Raw genomic sequence first — 21764 nt, forward strand, 5'->3', positions numbered from 1 at the left:
GCCCTCACCCTCTTGGTTACTAAGTGCCAGTCGCGGCTCCAGGGGTTTCTGGATGTTACTTCGTTAATCCATCACCCCACCCTGCAGAACACCTCCATTATAAAGAAAGTAAAGCAAGACTCAGAAAGGTTACATAAGGTTGCCAAGCTCTCAGTGCTAGACATGGCTAGTTCTGTTACCCATGCTCTGGTGAGGAGGGGGGTGTAGAACACAGCCAACCCTCCAGCTCTCCCCAGAGGAACAAGGGTCCCACAGAAAACTCCTGGGAGAGTTTTTATCTTTTGCAGCCCTCTCAGGTAAAGAGAGGCAAAAAGGACCCAGGAAGAAGCCAGGAAAAAAAAAAAACCTACTTTCCAGGGCACTGGGGTTGTGGAAAACGGGAAAAGGTAGTCAAAGGCAGTCAAAAAATAAATGAGTCCTGGGGTTATAACACACAACATGATCACTATATTTAACAACACTGCATTACATAATGAAAGTTGCTAAAAGAGTAGATCTTAGAAGTGCTTAAGAAAAAAAATTCTCTATCTAAAGTGATGGACTTTAACTAAGTCAACTTACCATAGTGATCATTTCATAAAATATTCCAATACCGAATCATTATATACCTGAAACCGTTATACGTCAATGAAATCTCCATTTTAAAATTACTTTCCACTATACCCCGTTTCTCATAGCACATAACTGAAATAATTCACATCCGGAGAAGGCGATCAATGTATCTGGTCAAGTCTGGGGAGCGGGTTTCCTCTTTAGGAAAGTGTGAGCAAAAACAAACACAACCTCGGCCTGTTTCTGAGCAGTACAAGCGTCATGAAGACACACCTTAGTGGCGGTTATTTTTCGCACCCGACCGGAAGAGAATCGGCTACGTGGAGCTCAGTGGCACTTTCCAAAAGGTAAGTCTCAGAATATCTGATTAAGCAGTGTTGGAGGAGGTTCTGACTCAGCTTGGTGGAATCAGATGATCTCCAGGTGCCTCCAACTTCATGCCCCCACCTCCTCTCCCCTACAGCCCCTCCTGAATGGTAAACAGAAGAATTGGGAGGGCAGCGAGGAGAGGAGTACAAAAGTGAAGAATCCACCCAAGATCTGCAGCACAGCAGGCAAGAGAGTGTGCAGGGAAATGTTATTACAGATGACAAAGAGAAACTGGATTTCTTAACACCCCTCGCCTGACCCAGGAACTGGAGGGTAATGTGATGGGCACATCAAACTCACTGCAGATTCCCTCTGTGTTTACTCCACTTCTGATGAGCAATTTCAAAACCCTTCGTTGTGCAGACAAGACACTCTTTCGGACTGAATAACTCCGAGAGGCAGCAAAGTGCAAGAAGGTTAAGACCTGAACTTGAATCCAGCTCTGCCTCTCGGTATCTACCTGACCCTGAAAAAAGGTCTTATTATCTCCCTATGAACAAGAACATCATCTACCTGGGAAAACTGCCGTTAACAAAGATATGACTCCACGAAAAACATTTGAAGCAGGCATGTCATAAAAGCTATTTCACAGAGAAGGAAACAGAAGCCAGAGGGAAGCCGATGCTGGCCCAAAGTGGTATTCAATTCAATGTGAGTAGGGATGGGTTAAGAATAAGACTGCAGGCTGCAAAACCAATGTTTCTCATACCCATCCTTCTCCCTTGAATGTAAATCAGCTCCCCTGAAACGTGTTTACAAGGACAGAGAATGAAAAGGGAGAGGAGGCAACATTCCTGGTGATGAAGGTTCACCAGGAACAACGGTTGGAACCTGCAGCTGCTCTTGGGTCTAAGCAGACTCCAGCCCCTCCCCTTCTCCTGAGCTGCCGGCCTTGGCAGGAACCCCCGCAGGGGAACTCAGGTACCTGAAACCGGGCAGAGTGGCCAGACCCCGGCTGTGGGCCCTTCCTCCTCACCCCACCTTTCCCTCCCTCCACTTTAGGACTCTCTCCAGGCAGAGGAGAAAAGACCCAACAGCAGGAAAAGCAAAACGGGAGCCCAAATGCAAAAAGAGCGCAAAGAGCTTAGTAAAGACTGGGCAAAAGGAATTCCCTGGCAGTCCTCCTACTGAAGGCGGAAGTTCAATCCTCGGTCAGGGAACTAAGATTCTGTAGGCCACCTGACATGATCTAAAAATTAATAAATAAAAATCAAATTTTTTTTAAAAAAAGGAACTGGGCGCGTAAGTTCCCCTGTGTTCAGGAAAGACTCAAAGCTCTCTCAACAGACCTGAAAAGTGATCCCCTCAAGTGGTTTTTCACAAATAGCAAAGAGAACAAGGGAGCCAGGCCCCAGGACTAGGGGACAGCTGGGAACAAAGGCAGGGCCGAGGCCAGAAATTCGGGCAGCGGGTGACGGGCGCAGAGGGGCCTACCTGTGCTGCTCCACAGCCTCGTTGTCAGGAAGCTCCACGCCACACACACTGCACTGCTCCCCGACGCTGCGGCTCTCGGCCTTCATGCCCACGGCCAGCTCCCCCAGCTTGCTGAACAGCTCCCGCTGGATGAAGCCCTGGGGCAGCAGACCCCCGTAGGTGCTGAAGTCCATGGAGACAGCCAGGGCAGGCTGCACGTGGAGGCCCGAGGTCACCGAGGACGGCATGCTGAGCACGGCATCGGCCTTGTGGTTGGGCAACACGGAGTAGAGGCCCAGGTGCTTCTCAGCTGGGTGCGCAGGGGGCTCCAGTCGGCCGGGGGGCCCCTGGCCGGCCTCGACCGGAGGCGGCAGCTGCTCAGTACTCTCCTCACGTCCGTAGTGCAGCTCCCTGGCGCTGGTGATGACACTGCTCCGAGTAGGGGTCCCGGGCCCTTCCTTGCCCCTTTCTTCCACCTTGTCCCCCATCCCAGCTGAGATGCTAGACTCCACAGTCCCAGGGCTTTCCTGGCCAGGCACCTCATCCACCTGCATCATCTCCGGCTTCACCTCGGCCACCGCGGGGTGCCGCCCACCCCCAGCCAGGGTCGGCTCCTCGGGCCCAGCGGGCGGCTGAAGAGCCCCCTGCAGGAGAGACTGTCCTATGGTCATCAGACTGTCCACCGCTGCCTTGGTGGGACTCATGGCTGAAAGGCCAAATGAGGTGGAGACGGAAGGGCTCTGGTCCACCATGGGCCCAGGGAGGCTCTGGGCCGCCACACTGGCATAGCCACTCTCCTCGCTGGAATGCTTCGAGATGAAGATGTTCTTCAGGTAGCGCGCCTTGCGGTCCTCTTCCTCCTCGGCCCCGCCCTCCGCCATGGTGGCCTCCGTGTCATTGTCATCTGAGGCCTGGATGGTCTCCAGGATCTTCAGGCACTGCTCCTCCAGGTACTCGATCTCCAGGATCTCGGCGGCATACAGCAGGTCATCCAAGTCCTCTGCCTTGGCTTGCAGCGTGGCCGTGTATGCATACTCCAGAATCTGCTGGAAGGTCTTGGGAGACAGGAAGTCCAGAGTATAGTGCTGGCTGTTGCGGTGGAAGAGGATCTCAAACATCTTGCTGGTGCAGGCCAGCACAGTCCGGTGGGCATGGAACTCCTGGCTGTCCACCATGATGACCACATCACACAGCGTCCCGGCCAGCCTCATCTGGTTGGCCTTGCACAGGAGCCCCGTGGGGTGGCTGGGGTTCTGCAGCTGGATCATGCCCATCTTTGTCAGATCCATGGTGCTCCCCGAGGCTTAGGCATGAGGCTTTCTTTCCTTCCTGGCTCTGCGTGGCGGGGCAGGGTGTGTTTTCTGGGCCAATGGCAAGGGCTAGAGGGGAGAAATGGGGAAAGAGGCAAAAGAGATGCAAGAACAAAAGATAGATTAGTTACTGTCCCTAAAAGTAAGAATTCAATCAATAGCCCCTGACCCAAACCTGCAGCAAGACAGTCCTGGAGATTTTAATAGAGGGAAAGGGCTTCCTAGAAATCTACATGACTGCTTTTACAGGCCCAAGGATGATGGGAGTAAAAAGAAGGTTCTGCTATGTAGCACATGCCTAATTCACTGGTCTATGACATCTGTTAGAAGAAGTAAAATGAAAATTACAATGGAGTCTTTTGAGTCCTGAGCTTTCTTTAAATCTGAGTGTGGGGGGCTCCTGTGCAAAGTCAACATTGATTGTGAGAAAATGCCCAGTGCTTAATTTAAATGAGTAAGAATTTAACCCCCTCTTCTAGTCAGTGTAAGCACTCAATTTTACTTTGAATACCCCGTGCAGCAAATCTCATCTTCAAAACGAAGTTTCTCTAAATCCTGCCTCATTGTGGTAGCCCCAGGAACAACACACCCAGCCTAGCAGGGGCTAGCAGCCTAGAGTAGCAGCTCAGAGAAATCTACAGGCAAGGTTCTCCTCCTCCAGCCCACCTTTTCACCCTCAGTTAATGCCTTCCTGGGCCTCTGCCCTTCCACTCTTCTCAGGGTTGCAAAGGGCTGATGAACCCACGCCCTGACCCTCTGCTTAGGCCCTAAGAGAAGTACACACACATAGTCTATGTACTAGCTTGGCTCAGTCCCAATCATGGGTACCTCAAAGTGATTGTATAAGTAATCCAAAATCTCAACTGTGTAGTGTGCATGTATGTGTGCATGCACCAGCCAGAGAAGTAGAAACAGTTAACACACATGTGTGCATGCATGCTCAGTCGTGTCCAACTCTTTGCGACCCCATGACTGTAGCCTGCCAGGCTCCTGACCAAGGAGTTTTCCAGGCAAGACTACTAGAGTGCGTTGCCATTTCCGCCTCCAGCGGATCTTCCCCACCCAGGGGTTGAACCCATGTCTCCTGCATCTCCTGCATCGGCAGGCGGTTCTTTACCACTGCGCTACCTGGGAAGCCCCAAGCACACATGTCCACACTTACATAATGTGCCACACTTACATAATGTGTTGCACTTATCTCCTACCCACAAGTGCCCAGTAGTGAGGAAGATCTGTAATATGCAGGCTAGGTATTGAAGGACCTACAGAGAGATCCTAGGAAACATGCACCCCTAAACCCAGGAGTGCATGTGCTGGGAACCCAAACTTCCAGTGTCTCCCACAGGCTCCCGGGAATGGGCAAGTCCCATGACCCGAAGAGGAATTGATGCTTGACTGCTAGACCTGGCTCAGAGGGCTGAGAGGTTATACTGGCACCAGCATCTATGGTGTGAGTTACCAGCATGAAGGGAAGACTGAGCTGGAGACAAAGGCCTCTCTCCAAGTGCTGTTTGGGATCAGTAACAGGGCTCTGGGTCTCCCAAACCAGTCTAAAGCGTGTCTGAAAGATCTCACAGGCCCAGGTTCCTCCCAGCCTCGGCCTTGCTGTGGCCAATATTGCTGTGAAATCAATTGGGAGCAACGCAGAGCAAGGGCTCTTCCTCTTGGAACACTGCTGGCCTCCGCTCCCAAAAGGAACCCTATTGACTCCAGAACCACAAATCTTACTCAGAAAGGGTTAACAGGACAGTCAATCAAGAAGACACTTTTGCTCCCCATCCGGGGGTGAGAACGGAGGCCATGGTGGGGGGGCGGTGACCATTCACAAGCGCCTTGCCACCATGCGCTTTCCCCGCAGACTTTGGGCTTCAGAGAACTAGGGGGTAGGAATCGAAAGAATGGAAGCTGGTCTACCCGAATTCCTTCCCCAAAGCAAGCACCGTAGGTTCTGAAGGAAATCAGGGTGCCCTGATCAGCCATCCCCGAAACCCGCGGCTCGGCGCCCGGGAGCCGGCTGGTGCTGGCTGCAGCGCCGTGCCCCTCGTCACGGCGGAAAGCCAGCGCTAACCAGCTCGAGCTCCGGGGATCGATCGCGCTCTCACACCTTCCCGCCCCTCACCCCCCACCCTGTTTCCAGCCACCCCCTACGGAGACTTGGAGACGACTTCAGCAAACTTGGGGAAGCAACTTTTCCGGGGAAGCCAGATGGCAACGAGAAAGAGAGCCGGGTTAGGAAAGAAGAAAAGCGAAAGAGACCCGGGCTTAAGGCAAGAGTTCAGGCGGGCCGAACGCCGGGGCGAGACAGGCGAGAAGGCGGACTCGCCTTGAGGCGAAGGGGAAGCACAAAAGCCCGACAACGAGTTGTGGGAGGAAAGACGAGAAGGGATCTGAGGGCCCTCTCTCTCCGACCCAGGGCGGGGATCCCCGCGAGCGACGGACAAGGTCCCCGGCCTCGGGCGGGTGGCGCCAGCAGCAGGCGCGCCCGGCCCAGGCACGTTGCGAGCGTTCCGGGGAGCGGCCAGCGAGTCTGTGCTGAGCGCGTCTGTGCGTTCCAGCCGGTCCGCGGGCCGGCGAGATCTTGCGCATTTCGAGCGCGTGCGGGAGTGTTCGAGGGGCTGTGAGAACGAACTGACGGCGCGCCGGGGTGGGAAAGGCATCCCGAACGCATCAGGTGCAGAGCGGAGCACCCACCGAGCGCGGCCGGGAGCGCACAGCGAGCTCCGGCGCCACGGCCGGTCCCGCCGAGAGCCGAGGAGGGCCCGGAGCGGTGGAGACACTCCAGCGCTCCACCACGGAGCCCCTCCCCCCCAAAACCTGGGGGATCAAGTCCAATCAAGAAAAAGGAGCCCACCACGTTTTCCAAAGAGAAACAAAACCCAAGTGACTCCCAGTCCGGCTCCCCTCTGCCCCCAAAACCACTCCTCCGATCCTAGCTTCCCAGCTGGCGGGCGAATAAACACACAAATAAACCACAGCCCTATCTCGCGCCCGCGCACCGGTCGGCATACATATGAGCACCCACAGGCTCCCGGCTCCTCCGCCGGCCCCTGGTGGTACAAAGCCTCCTATTCCCAGCCCTCCGTTTGTGCCCCCCGGCCCCTCAGACCGCTCTGCTCCCCACCTCTCACCCCGACTGTGCCCTGGAGTGGAAGGGTTGGGGAGGCAACTGCGCCCAAGCTGACAGCCAGGGCTCCCCCTTCCAGCCGACCCCCAACCGCCGGCGGCGACGGCTGCAGCAGCAGGAACCGAACAAACCGAACAAAATAAGGCAGAAGCCCAGCGGTCGAGTGGCCGAAGCGAGCGCGCCCCCCCAGACCTCTCCAGCCCTGGGGCGCCCGGGCGCACAGCTATCTCTGGGCGGTGCGCCTCTCCCTGGCCCCCAACTCACCACTGCCAAGCCGGGTGCCGTGGGGTGGGTGTGCGTGCCTCTTGGGGGTGTGTGCCTCTGTCTGGGAGGGGTGTTGCTGGGGAACTGTTGCTCTCGGTATCACGGCGGTAGCGGCGGCATCGCCCGGCAGTTCGCAGTACCCGCTCTCATCGCCCTCAACTCCTCTGTGCTGCGAGGTTAGCAAATCACCACCGGCTGCGGCGCCTCCGCCGCGTCCCACGTCAACGCCGAGCCCCCTCCCCTGCGAGGCCCCGGCGCCTCTCCATCTTTAGTGCTGGCGGCCGAGCCCGGCTCCCTGCCCACAGCTGCCCCCCTTCCCTCCCCCCTCCCGCGCAGTCCCCCGGCTCAGCCCGCCCACCCCCCGCACTGGCCGAGCCCGCGCGCGCTCTCCGCCCCACCCCTCCCTCCCCTGCAATCCCCTCCCTTCCCCGCGCGCCGCGCTCCGGGCTTCGCCTGACATCTAGCTGCTGCTGGGGCGCTGGCGGGCGCAGCTCACCGGCCAGGCGGAGAGGAGAGAAGGAGGAGCTCGTAGAGAGGCGCACCAGGGATTTGGGCGCCTCGGTGAGGGCAGTGCAGATGAGGGGCGCTGCCCCCATCTTCAACCCCCAGAATTTTAATCTCCAGTGGGAACAGGTTTTGTGTTTCCCTGCTGCTTCCAGGCTCGGAATTTTTTCTCCCAACGTTTGCCCCATGAGTGCGTGTCATCTCGCCTTTCACTTTTTTCTCGGGGCTCGGGACGGCACCCCTGGACCCCGGCGTCGTCTTTAGAAGCTCGTTTTCATGGTACCCAAGCCCAGCGCTTTGGGGCCTCCAGGCCTTATGAGCATCCAGACTGCGATTCGCCTCCAGGCGCAGAGTTCGCGGGTCCGGGTGAACCGAGTGACAGAGGCTCCCGCGGGGATCTGTCGTCGAGGGGAGACGCCCCCATTTTAGCTGTCGCGACCTCTGGAGGCCAAGATCGAGGCGCGAGGGAAACTTTTCTTCCCAGTCTTGAGCATCCCCTAGACTTCCCCACCCCACCCCCCGCCAACCCTCCCTTGCGCCGCGGCTCCCGCCTTCCCCCCGCCCCCGTCCCCCAGGGAACCTTGGCTGGAAGCAGTTCCGCAAGAACTGCACTCAGTTCGGGAAGCTCCAGGCTCTCCAAAGTGCCTCCTCTCTGCTGACCCCTCCACTTTAGAGGGCGCAGCTGAGGTCAGGAAGCCGTAGAACAACCAGAAGACATGCGCCCTTCCGCGGGCTGCGGAGAGCCCCCGTCTTCACCCTTTCCTTGGAACTTGGCGAAGGTGGTGGGCGAGAGGTGGAAAACGCCCTTTTTCTGGGCACACACCTTGACTTCCGGCTATGGTGAGGGTAGTGGTGGAGAGCGCCCTCGCTGGGTCTCCAGACAGTCGTCCCTGGAGGTCATACGATCTTCGCAACGCGGGGCTTCAATCACTGAATCCGGAGTCCCCACACTCTGTCCCTGACAAGGGGGTGGGTCAAAGGTTTCCCACCGGACTCACGCATGAGCATATCCCGATTCGCCCTCTGGCACTGCCCCAAACCGAGGGTCAGGCCCCAAGAATTGAAGCGCCTTGGAAGATAGCAGAGGCCCGCTAGAGGCAAAAATGCACTTCCGGCCTGGCAAGGCCAGCTGGCCAGAGTTTCCATCAAAACTGATCCGGGTTCACAAGAGCTGCTAATGGACCAGTCCCGAGAACAGGCAGCTCCATCCCAGCAAGCCCGCCCCTGTCTGCTGCTCGCAGGAAAAGTGCTCAGACCTGCCTGCAGGAGTCGGGGTAGAGAAGACCAGAGAGAAGCCACTTGAAAGTGAAGAAAGGGAGTTAGTTTTCCTCTGAGAGCAGACAACACCGCAGTGTCTGACGGATGCCAGGGAAAACCCAGTCCCTGGGTATTCTGATGAACAATAAAGAGCAATCTATGATAGGGCTGCTTTTCTAGCTAAGGTCTACAGTCTGTAATAAGAAAGAAATTTAAGGAAAGTTGAGAAAGAACTGGTGTGATAAACAACAAGGATTTACTGTGTAGTACAAATGGCTCAGAGGTTAAAGCGTCTGCCTGGAATGCAGAAGACCCAGGTTCGATCCCTGGGTTGGGAAGATCCCCTGGAGAAGGAAATGGCCACTCCAGTACTCTTGCCTGGAGAATCCCATGGAGGGAGGAGCCTAGTAGGCTACAGTCCGTGGGGTTGCAACCAGTCGGACAACTGAGCGACTTCATGACGACGAGGACAGGTAACTATAGGGCTTTCTGGTTGGCTCAGACGGTAAAGAATCTGCCTGCAGTGCAGGAGACCCAGGTTCAATCCCGGGGTGGGGAAGGTCCCCTGGGAAAGGGAATGGCTCCCCACCCCAGTATTCTTGCCTGGAGAATTCCATGGACAGAGGAGCCTGGTGGGCCACAGTCCATGGGGTTGCAGAGTCGGACACAACTGAGACACTAACACACACACACACACACACACACGGAACTATATTAAGTATCTTGTAATGACCTGTAATGGAAAAAATCTAAATATATGTATAACTGCATCACTTTGCTATGCACCTAAAGCTAACACAATATTGTAAATCAACTATAATTCAATTTTTAAAAAAGAACTGATCCTCAAGGAGAACAAGAGGAGAGAGATGGAAGAAGAGAGGATGGTCCTAGTGCTTCACCAGGGAAATAGAAGGAAGCATTTAACTGAAGCATTTAGCTTCTGCCTAGATAGTACCTTCCGAAGGTTGCTCCCGCTCTCCACATCCACCTACCAGCCGCTCCTGGGTGCAGTAAGAGGCGAAGCACACAATTAACCCCTGATCTAATCTCCTATTAATCCTCAATCAGAGGCAGGGAGACTCTCTGGGGAAACAGTGGGAAAGAAGAAATCCTCTGTGGCCCTGGACCCCTCCCCCCCAACCTCCATGCCATACTCACACTATGTGAAAATCTCCCTTGCTTCATAAACTCGACCCATTAAAAAGCCCGGCCCTTGTTAGTAAGTGTTAAAGAGAGATTAATGCCCGAATTTAAGAGGTGGTGAAGGTAACAAAAAAGGAGGCAGGCAGGCGAGGCTTTGGGCTGAGTGCCAGCGTTGGGCTCCAAGCATTTCCACTTAGTGCTGAAGGCTGGCTGCACAGCAGTTTGATAAGGTTTATTGGGCCCAGATAAAGTGGCAGCAGCTCCCCCACCAAAACTGGCACCATTTATAGCCAGAACTGTGTGTCCTTGGGCCCCGGGAAGGCTGATGAGAATCTCCACTTCAGAGATTTCATATGGCAGCACCTAAAAACCAGCAGGATGGAAAATTACAGCAGAAAATTCTCATTCTCTCTTTCTCTCTCTCTGTCTCTCATGTTCAAGTATCTGTAGTAGATTTTTTTTTAACTTTTTTTTTTTTCTTGGGTGTGGTAAGAGAAACTGGGACATCAGTTTTGACAGATCTTAAAAATAGGAGAGACTTCAATCTTCCAGGGACATCATCCTGCTGGAAACAGAGGAACAGATGAGTTGACCTTTGGGTGGAATTCCATCGCTAAAACATCTTATCCCTTCATCTCCTCCTTTACTCATGTACCTCCCTCTGGTAGCAGCCCTTCAGAACTCAGGTTGTGGAAGAGAAGGGCACATCAGGTCTAAGTGATCTTACAGGAGGGAGACCGTGGGGATTATACCTCATTCTGAGCACTGTCTGTGAATCTTAACACATTACCTGTATTGTTTTATTTAATCCTTGTAACAACTCTCATAATGCAAGTATTGTTCTTGCCCCCATTTCTATGGATGGGAAACTTGAGGCTCAGAGAGGTTAAGCACTTTACCCAAGACTACTACTACCCAAGCACTACTACCCAAGCTGTTAAATATCAGAGCCAAGACTTAAATCAGACCATTCCAACTTCAAAGCTCATGATCATAATTTCTAGATTATATAGCCTCTGTGCTGTGCTGTGCTCAGTCGCTCAATCGTGTCCAACTCTTGGCGACCCCATGGACCGTAGCCTGCCAGGCACCTCTGTCCATGGGGAGTCTCTAGGCAAGAATACTGGACTGATTGCCATACGTTCCCCTAAGGGATCTTCCCCACCCAGGGATCGAACCCAGGTCTCCCGCATTGCAGGCGGATTCTTTATCAACTGAGCTACTAGGGAAGCTCCTATATAGCCTCTAGTGGGATAAAAAAAGGAAATAAGGGCTTTTAATTTCCTTCTCCTCTTACTCCACAAAGACCAAGGCCTCCGCGACAGCCAGCCAAGCTGGGAACTGAACAGTTCTGCATTGAATCAGGCCACCGAGGAGGCAGACTTAGATGCCCAGATCTCTGCACTTTCTTTCCTCCTCAGAAATCTCAGTCAAGGAAGTCCCTGGAGATCCAGTGGTGAGGACTCTACACTTTCACTGCCGATGGGCCCAGGTTCACTCCCCAGTCAGAACTGCAAGCCGAAAGCTGAGTGGCACAGTACTCGGGGGAAAAAAAATCTCAGCAAAAGTTGAGAAGGGAGTTTGGAATTACAATAAAATTCCAATTAAGTAGATGCCCAGGAAGAAGGTGATTGTGTTGTTTTGAGTATTCTGCTTGAGGGTTAACAAAATGTTCCAAACCATTTTGTTCCAGCTCCTTCGTTGGAAAATAGTCTTAAAATTGAAAGGTAAAATTTCCTATCATGAAAATGAAATCAAAGACTCCTGTCTTTGGGGGAGAAGCAGCCACTTCATATTTCTCCAAAACCTTGTGATACAGAATGAAGAATATTCAGGGAGGGATGCTGGCAGTAAAGGCCCTGAATGGAAAAAAATAAAAAATGTAAATAGTCTCATCTACAATGGAGAATTCCAGGTTGCCACCAGAAGATGCAGCAGGCAGTCATGTGTGCATGTTAAGTCACTTCAGTTGAGTCAGACTCTGCAACCCTATGGACCGGAACCCGCCAGCTTCTCTGTCCATAGGATTCTCCAGACAAGAATACTGGAGTGGGTTGCCATGCCCTCCTCCAGGGGATCTTCCGGACCCAGTCTCCTGTATTGGCAGACGAAATCTTTAGGCCGTCACACATACTCTCAGATCTTTACCCCACTGGGGACCCTTGAGGGAAAAAACACAGCAAACCTATTGTGTCCATTTTTGGAGTCAAATGATCTTATGATGCTTCACGGCCATCACTGAGATATCCTCTAGATAGATACCGATAATGTCAGAAACTAAGCAGAGTCGGGAATTCTCTGACCATCCAGTGGTTAGAACTCCACACTTCTACTGCAGGAGGCCCAGGTTCAATCCCTGGTCAGGGAACTAAGATCCTGAAAGCCATGAGACTCAACCAAAAAAAAAAAAAAGCTAAGCAGAGTCATATTTGCCCTCGGTGCATATGTTGATAGTTTTCTTTTGTTTGTTTTCTTAATTTAATTATTTCATCCCACGTCCTTTCATCCCCCCTCTAAAAAGCAGAGGAAAAAAAAAAAAAACAGGTGAGGTGTAGCTTCTGGTTATTTGAATTCTAGAAAAGAAAATAAGAAGATAGTTTCTTTGACTGGTAATTGTCATCTTTTCCCAGTGGACGTCTGGTTAGTGATATTTACACCTAGGCTTCTCGTCCAGGTACTAAGAATGTCCTTCTTTTCTGTAAGGCAGAGAGTGTTTCAAAGGGAGATGAGGGGTTATTTCTCTTAGCCCCAGAGGCCTTGGGTCACTGTGACCCCAAGATTTTGTGACTGAGGAAGAGAAAGCTTTTTCTTCTCTCTATCCCACCAGCATATTGCAAATGGTGTTGGGACCTAATGTTGTCAACTCAAATAGCAAATCTGAGTTGTTATTAGTGCAAAGATGCCCTGAGGGGGTAGGCAGTGTGGATGAAATCTGCAACGGATGCTATGGGGAAGTGTGCTTATAATTATAATGGGATTTAATGTACACTGGAACCAGATGATGACAGCCATTTAAAAAAGAGACGCTTAATAAGAGAGGTCCCTTAATGACAGGCAGCAGGGCTCCAGTTACTAGGGAGAGGCCCTGTGTTTCACTGGGTGTCACAAACCATGTGCCAGGTTTTATGGGGTTCCAAAGCTTTGGGGTGAGGCACACAACCATAGCTGTCAGCTCTTGGGCATAATGTTTTAATGCTGTTGTCTCTGAAAGGGACATTTGCACGCCAGGGAAAGGCAGTTCTCCCCTTCGGATACACACAAGCACAAACCCTGGTCCCAGGCCAACACAGTAGTTTTGGCGTTTTCTTGTAGTCTGATTTGTTCTGAAAAAGACGGCCTCAATTTCAAAACTAAAATTTTGTGGCTGTCGAGGGGCGCCTACAGTATGCATGAAATGAAGCAGCGAGACTCCCATGACAAGTAACGGGAGTCCCACAATGAAATCCCCAGTCCTGTGCTTAGTCAATCAGTCGTGTCCAACTCTTTGCAGCCCCATGGACTGCAGCCCGCCAGCCTCCTCTGTCCATGAGGATTCTCCAGGCAAGAGTGCTGGAGTGGGTTGCCACGCCCTACCTCCAGGGGAGCTTCCGAACCCAGGGATCAAACCCAGGTCTCTCGCATTGCAGGCGGATTCTTTACCAGCTGAGCCACAAGGGAAGCCTGCCATCCCCAGGCACCATGCTGAAAATTAACCCCCGAGTCTTCATCAGAAACAGGATTTTTTTTTTTTTTAACACTTTGGTGTTTCTTTGTGGGGAGGTCAGGAAGAAGGGAAATATGTAACATTTTCTTGTGCTTTTAAACTTTAGTCAGTTTACATTGTGAGGGGTTTAACTTTGCAGCTGGAATCCAGGGCAGCTGTTTTACAGCAGGAGCAACCTGCACAGTCTAGAAGGACCTGTAGGAGGAGGGTCATGCTCCTTGAAGGTGTCCCCAGAAGCACCACCATCCAGAAATAACAACTCGTATCCAAGTTGTATTATTTTGTATATTTCTTACCAGATGTGAGAGAAGTGTATGAAAACTAGCCTGTTTAATACAAAATTCATCAATGGTTATTGTGTGTTCACAAAGCATATGGCTAGTCTCAGAATCCTTAAAGCGGAATCTTTCCTATATCCTGAGGGAGAAAAGAGAAGAGATAAAATAAGTGAAAACTGAATTTCCAGTCCTACGCTTGCAGAAGCTAAATTTCTGGAAAATGCATGCATTCATGCTCGGTCTCTCTTTGTGATCCCATGGACTGTAACCCGCCAGGCTCCTCTATCCATGGGGTTTCCCAGGCAAGAATACTGGAGTGGTTTGCCATTTCCTTCTCTAGGGGATCTTCCTCACCCAGGGATCAAACCTGCATCTCCTGTGTCTCCTGCACTGGCAGGCGAATTTTTTTACCGCTGAACCTCCTGGGAAGCCAAATTTCCCGAAAAGGTACTCTTCAAACAGAAGTGGTATGTTGAGGGTACATAAGCCACAAGATGAAATGATTTTACTCAATGACAGGTAATTTAAGCCAATTATGTTAAAATTATCACAGCAAAACAAACGTTAGTATCCTGTGGAGTGGAATTCAAATTTTGTGTGAATTTTTAAGATAAAATGAGAGGCTGCCTTGGAGTTCTCCCTTGAGGAGAGCTCACTGCCTTTTCTCCCATTGGATCTGAGTGGGTGGGAGACAGGCGGATGCCTATGAAGGGAGTTGTGGGCACTTTGCCTGAGTCCCTGTCTGCAGGGTAGGTTCGTTTGTCTCTGGGAAGTTCATTGTTGGATCTTCGGGCTTTTTTTTTTTTGCCCCTGCCACATGGAGTCTTAACCACTAGACCACCAGTTAAGTCTCCCTTGTTGGATCTTTGATGCAGTGTTCTCCACTCCACCCTCCAGTTAGAATTAATTTCTCCTTCCTCTCCATGTTGACCACCATCTGCCTTGTATCTGGCTGAATTATGTGCATTCTGATCACTCCTTCTTTTGAGAGTTTCTGGAAGGCTTGGTCTCAGTCTTGTTCAACTTAGATTCCCCGTCCCTGTCCTCAGAGCCTGCCCACTGTCAAGCAGAGAAGGTCTCAATCAATGTTCACGAATGAACTCATTGAATGAATGCATATACGCATGGATGAATGAATGAATAAATGGACACAGACACCAAAAGTTTCAGGAATTTAGAAGAGGAACCATTCTGTACCCTAACATTTAGGGCAGAATTCTTTGTACCTGTGGGTTTTTCATCAGCTTTTGAAAAATCCAAAGGATATAGATAAGGGTGGAGGATAGCTGTTGAATTTAATTGTATATAGCTTCTTGAGGATATAACTGGGTTCTAGATCAGTTTATGTCTCCCTTGGGGGCCTAGAACCAAGCTTTTCTCAGTATCCTAAGAGCATTAGTAAATATTTATTAAATTGCATTGGATCAAAATGAACTCATACGAATTCATGGTAACACTTATTACTCCTACAGTGGCCTTGTACCCCTAATCCCTGTGGCTATTAGTTAACTAGTCCAGGGCTGAGAAGAAGCATCTGATCTGCTGGGGACCTCAGTGGGTGGAAGACTGCTGACTAAGCCTGAAACTAGCACAGGAGATTAGGCACCAGCACTGACAGGTTAGTTCTGCTATTACCCAGTGTGGCAGAGACTGGCTAGCTGTTTTCCAAATATCTTCCTGAGCACACACTGGATTACATTTTTCAGCTTACCCTGCTGCCAGGTACAGGCCAGCAGTACCTGACTGAGTTTTGGCCAATGAATGGATTGTGATCAGAAGTCCATTGTGCCGCTACCAGGACGGACCCATAAAGACTCCCACGTGGAATTCTCCAGGACTTTCCCCTTTCTGGGACTTGGCCCCGTGAGCCTACAGATACCTTGAAAACTGAGTGATGAAAATGACAGAGCCAAGATGGAAGGAGCCTTGGAGGGCAGCTACCTGTCTACTGAGAACTCCCAATGTGGACTTTATATAAACAAGAAAAAAAAACCTTTGATGTCGGGAACTTCCTGTGTGGGCCAGAAGCTAGAACTCCCCATTCCCAAGATAGGAGGCTGGGGTTCAATCTCTGGCCAGGGAACTTGAACCCAAATATTGCAACTAAGACCTGGCACAGCCAAATAAATAAATATAAAAAACAAGCCCCAAAACCTTTGATGTCTTGAGTAGGCTTGGCAAAGAAAATGCAGGACACTCAGTTAAATTTGAATTTCAGATAAATAATGAACAATTTTAATATAAGCATATCCCAAATATTGCACAGCACATAGGAATGCTAAAACCATTTGAAATCCAAATTTAAATTGATGTCTTTCAGTTATTATGTATTTCACAGTTTGTTTATTATAGTAACTAGGAGAAGGCAATGGCACCCACTCCAGTACTCTTGCCTAGAAAATCCCATGGACGGAGCCTGGTGGGCTGCAGTCCATGGGGTCACTAAGAGTCGGACACGACTGAGTGACTTCACTTTCACTTTTCACTTTTATGCATTGGAAAAGGAAATGGCAACCCACTCCAGTGTTCTTGCCTGGAGAATCTCAGGGATGGGGGAGCCTGGTGGGCTGCTGTCTAAGGGGTCACACAGAGTCGGACACGACTGAAGCAACTTAGCAGCAGCAGCATTACCTTGTTACATATACCTAGTTTCATTTGTCAGAGCAGCAGGGCCATGGCGCCTGAGCTGGGATCCTGGCCTGGGACAAGGGGTTGACCCCAGGCCCTCTTGACAACTTAGGTTACACGTAGAGCAGATCCATTGAGAATGGAGCATCTTGTATGGACAGGGTCAAGGGGAAAACCAAGAGAGAGTCCAACAGCTTTTAGTTCACCCTTTTTCCTATGAACATACTTTTCTTAGCTGCCTCTCTACTTAGACTGTAAGCCTGGGGACAAAGATGGTTGTGAGTTTCACCTCTATATTTGCCATACTTGGCACATGGTAAAGTTGAGTCCTTAATTTGTGGTGGAAGAGCAACATGCCCACTGGGGAAGGGCGGATGGGAAGGCATCATAATGTGGACCTATCTGAGCTTTTGAGGGCTAAAACTAGGACTAGTTGAGAACACTGTTAAGCCAATCATTGTGTCTTCCTCCACTTTCTCCTTTGTCCCTTAAACAGCTAGTGTAGCAAAAAGGCTGAGAACTTGGGCTCTCATTTACTCACATGGATCTGCATTCAAATACCACATTCCCATTTCCTAGATCTTGGGTGATTTGGGGTCCGTTATTTGAACTCTTGTCTTGTACTGTCCTCACCAGCTAAATCGAGGACAAATAATGGTACCCATCTGATTGAGTGGCTAGGAACATGCACCAGGGTGCTTGGCCACAGTGAAAGTTCTGAAAATGTTAGCTATTATTAGCGATGATGTCAGGTACTTTCTTTTCTCCCTTACTCCTACAAAATGCCTGATTATAAATATTTGGGGTAAGGTCTTATGAGAAATAAAAGCTCTTTGAAAGAATAAAGGATGACCTGTGATTATTGACATAATGATAGCTGTAAGCATCGGTTTGCAGCCCCGTTCTCCCAGTCTTGTCCCATTTATCTGGTTGGGATGAGGCAAGCGGGCAAATGGAGAGTGGAGTGGGGAGTGCAGATATAAAGTGCAGGGGGCAGTGTTAATTTTCACCTCGGAGCATGACATGTTTATTAACGTGTACCTAGACTCCACCGCAGCAGCCCAGTTTCCTTGAGTTAAATAGCAGTCATGCCCAACTGGCTCTCCATGTACCATTACTCCAAGTGATTGAGCCAATTTCTCCCTCTGCCATGAGTTTAAGTTGTAAACCTCTCAGCCAGACAGGGAGGCAATGATGGGCTGCCTGTTGTGATTATTATTAACCTTTAGGATTGCGTTCGCAAGAACAGGACGAGGCAGGGCACGGACTGCAGACACCCACTCACCTCTGCCCAGTCTGCACACCGTTGTTCACTTTCCTTACAAAGAGGCTGCTGTCCACCAGCCTGGGGGGCGGGGGCGGCGGGGGGGCGGGAAGTAACCCCTGGTGCTGGGTGCATGCGTGCTAACATGCTTCCATCGTGTCCCAGTCTTTGCAACCCTACAGACTGTAGCCTGCCAGGCTCCTCTGTCCATGGGATTCTCTAGGAAAGAACTGGAGTGGGTTGCCATGCCTTCCTCCAGGGGATCTTCCCCACCCAGGGATCGAATCCACATCTCTTATGTTTCCTGCACTGGCAGGCAAGTTCTTTACCACTAGCGCCACCTGGGAAGCCCCTGGTACTGGGGGAAATGGTGAAATGTTGAGTGTTTTCTATTGCATCTGGCCAGGGGTTGTGGGAAAATTGTAAAAGAGGGGAACGAGCTGTTCTAGAGGTGCCTTTTAAAAAAATTTTTTTAATTCATGTATTATTTTTCGCTGCACTGGGTCTTCGTTGCTGTGCACAGGCTTGCTGTAGCTGTGGAAAGCAGGAGCTCCTCTCTGGTTATGGTGCTCGGGCTTCTCAGTGCCGTGGCTTCTAAGGCACTCAGATTTCAGTAGTTGTGGTGTGTGGGCTTAGTGGCCCCTTGGCCTGTGGAATCTTCCTGGACCAGGGATCGAACCCTTGCCCCCTGGATTGGCAGGCAGATTCTTAACCTTGAAATTCAGATTTTTTTTTTTTCTATTGGCCATGTATTTATTAGTCAGAGACTAAGTTATCCAGCTGTTCCCTGCCGGGTCCATTGCTAACTAGTTAGCCTGGACCAGGTCTATTTAGCCATAATTGTACTGGAGACCAAGCGTTACAGAGGGTGGCAGGGCTGGAGGAGAGTGATAAGCAAGCTCTCTCTCTCTTCCGGTCCATATTTCTTTTCCTTAAAGGAAACTCCTTCCTTGTTGATTAATCAGGAATTGGCAGGGATGGCAGATCCCTGAGTGTGGGCAGCTTATTTTGCTTTTCTGAACAATTTCGTCTCTGCAAAATCTCTAAGAAGAAAGGAGGCCACCCTGGAGCCTTGGGGTGTTTGTGTTGCTTCTTTGTTAAAAATCCAAGTGTATCTGTGATCCCTTACTGGGTGAAGGATGCAGTCAAAGAAAAAACAATTTTGCCCTCAGAAAGTTCCAGTCTAATAAGTAAGGCTGGAGTCAAACAGGACAAGTGGTGGCGGGGGCGGGGTAGGGTGTTGTAGTGTTGCTGCTTTTATTTTTCCTTTCAATATAAAAGTGAATGGGACTTCCCGAGCCATCCAGTGGTTAAGACTGCACTTCCAATGCAGCGGGCAAGGGTTTGATCCCTGGTTAGGGAACTAAGATCCCACATGCCAGAGGCATGGCCGGAGAAAAAAAAAAGTGAATGGTTGCAGGGAGGCATTTGACCAGACAGGCACCGCATAGGACCTTCTTGTGAATGAAGATAACAGAGTAACCAAAGAAGCATGAATCTGACCTCTCATTTCCTCTGATTTTGTTAAGCCCCTTCCCACAGTTTCTTGCCGGGGGCCGGGGTGGGGGGTGGCAGGGCTGCCAGCAGGATGATAAACGCTGTAGTTTATATAGAATGAGTGTTATTTGATAAGCTTAAACAGATGTAAGTCATGCCTTCAATTTATTTTTTTCCACCATATGCATCGAACACTGCTTCCAAGGTAATAACCATGGCTAATAAGCGAGCACACTGACCCTTGACACAGGTCATTTCCTTTACTCCCCTAGATAATCCTTTGAGGTGGTACTGTTGTTATTCCCATTCTACAGCTAAAGACACTAAGGTGGAGAGAGAAAACAGCCTCCCTTCAGTCACACAGCTAACCGGAGGAAACAGCCAGCTCCCAGCCTCCCAAAGCCACCTATGGAAACACTGCTGTGTTCTCCTCTCTGGTTAATTCCCATTCCTGGTGGCAGGGTCTTTTGGTCCTTCATCAACAGAAGAGAAGGAGGGGGACTAAACCAATCTGCAAAGCACCGAGCTTTCCCATTCTAACCACCAGGCCATGAGATGCTTCTGTTTCTCAGGGACCCTCACCCATTCACTGGGGAGCAAGAGGGCAGGTCTGTTATTAACAACAAGCTGTTCTGAGTTTCTTCACAATTCTCTATAAACAATGAGGGAAAAGCAATTTTCCAGCATAAACAATTGGGGAAGCAGAAGAGGAAACATTGGGGAAGATCCCACCAAGGAGCATCCTTACTAGTGAGAGAATTCCGGGACAGATATTCTCGACGCTAGAGTAACACTGCAGGAGTCAAGAGAAGGGAGCCCGGATGTCTGAAGGAAGAAGTGAATAGACTCTGAAGGTGCTGGTTGTAGGGAGATGGTATATCTAATATTTTTCTTTGGCACCCTGTATCCTCTAGCGTGAAGGGAGGAAATGAGGCAATGGGCTAGTATGAAAAATAGATAGGCTGGTGAAGCTGTTACATTTACTTCTAAATGAGGACTATGAGGTCCTCCCGACCATTTATTAGGGCCATTAGGCATGACAAGAAGGCAAGGCAGTCCACTTTTTGATGAGCATGCTAGGGCTTAGATGATCTGATAGACTCCAACCTGAAACGGACTGAAAACACCATCTCGTCCAATCTCACCATTTTACAAGAGACGAAATGGAGCTGAGAGGTGGAACAATGTTCCCAAAGTCATGTGGTCAGTTAGAGCCAAAACTTGGGGCCAGAGTTCTTTTGGGGGCCATCACAAGAAATGTCATCAGAGCCATTCAATCCTTCCTGGAAATTTTGTGAAATTACCTTCAAAGTCTCTCTTTTGGTTTCTTTAGCTGTAAGGGGAATAGCAATGGTACCCACCTCATGGGAATTTGTAGCAGTAATCTTCTGAGTCTTTGGTTGTAGCATAACTTGCCCATAAGAGGGAAGATTTGACTTTTTCAAAAGTTCAAGAAGGTGAAGTTGGAGAAGAAAATTTGAGGTCAGAAGAACGTTTGAGGGACTGGAGAGCAGCGAGGCTGAGATTCTTCTTTGGATCCAGATCCACCAATGATAGCCATACAGTTATAATAAGGAAGTCATCTTTCCTAACGTGGTAAGTTAAAAGCATGTAATATATATTTGGAGATACGTTATCTATCTTATCTGTGTGTATGTACATATATGTACATGCATATATATCCATTCTGACATATAAGCTTAAAATTGAATCTGTTATTTGATAGTCATGCTTCCTATATGCACAATCCATGAACGCGTTCCTTTGGGGGTTAGCAGTGGTGACGATCTTACAGAGAAGCAGCAGGCCATACTGTCTCGGCTGTAAAATCAGACCCCATGGGTCTCAAAGCCAGATCTGTAAATAGTGATGTAAAATGTGGCATATTTCTTGACTCAAGTCTCGGTTTCCTCCTCTGTATATTGAGGCTGTCTAAGATCTCTCTAACCTTAAAGAAGGTAAAGAGTTTGGCCATGATCACACAGTTTGTAAAGGACAGAGCTGGGACAGAAACCTTAATTTATTGGATTTCCCAAACTGCCTCGGTCCTGGACTCTGCTCTGCCTGCTCCCCACGCTTAGGGAAGCAGAGGGTGAATCCCCATGAGGAAACTGGCCAGAGAGATTGGAGGGGAGGTCTGTACTCTTCCCAGTCTTTTCAAAGCTGTCTCTTACACCCTGCATGAAAGAAGCTGGTAGGTTAAGATCAAACATGACTCTAGTGATGTATTGGGTTGGCCAAAAAGTTTGAGTTTGGGTTTTTCTATACGAATGTGTGGAAAAACCCGAATGAACTTTCTGGCCAACCCAATATATGTTAGACAAGTTTAAAAAGAAAAAAAGCCTCTCCCACTCCCTCACCAGTGTCTAAAATTAAAATGCCAAAAATACTACCAGGAAAAGAAGTTTGGTGAAAAAGCAGGAAAGACTATAAATTGACTGCAGAGTGTACTGCA

At 50.0% G+C, this 21764-nt stretch overlaps 1 protein-coding gene across 4 annotated transcripts in view; it reads right to left on the bottom strand.

Annotated features, from left to right (window-relative positions):
• ZBTB16 (zinc finger and BTB domain containing 16) overlaps positions 1 to 8625 on the bottom strand; it is a 204719-nt gene extending 196094 nt beyond the window's left edge. Inside the window, exons 1-2 of one of the 4 annotated variants that reach the window (XM_027563684.1) lie at positions 8360 to 8625; positions 2356 to 3713 (exon numbers count right to left, since the gene is read on the bottom strand). In XM_027563684.1, coding sequence (XP_027419485.1) covers positions 2356 to 3623 — 1268 coding nt within the window. In that variant the 5' untranslated portion in view covers positions 3624 to 3713; positions 8360 to 8625. Of the gene's footprint in view, positions 1 to 2355; positions 3714 to 6765; positions 6977 to 7032; positions 7317 to 8359 lie in introns of those variants that run through there. The other 3 variants (XM_027563683.1, XM_027563685.1, XM_027563687.1) reach the window with 3 other exon arrangements.
• Between the last annotated feature and the right edge of the window lie 13139 nt (positions 8626 to 21764).

Source organism: Bos indicus x Bos taurus, chromosome 15 (genome assembly GCF_003369695.1).
Source record: "Bos indicus x Bos taurus breed Angus x Brahman F1 hybrid chromosome 15, Bos_hybrid_MaternalHap_v2.0, whole genome shotgun sequence".
Taxonomy (NCBI): Eukaryota; Metazoa; Chordata; class Mammalia; order Artiodactyla; family Bovidae; genus Bos; species Bos indicus x Bos taurus.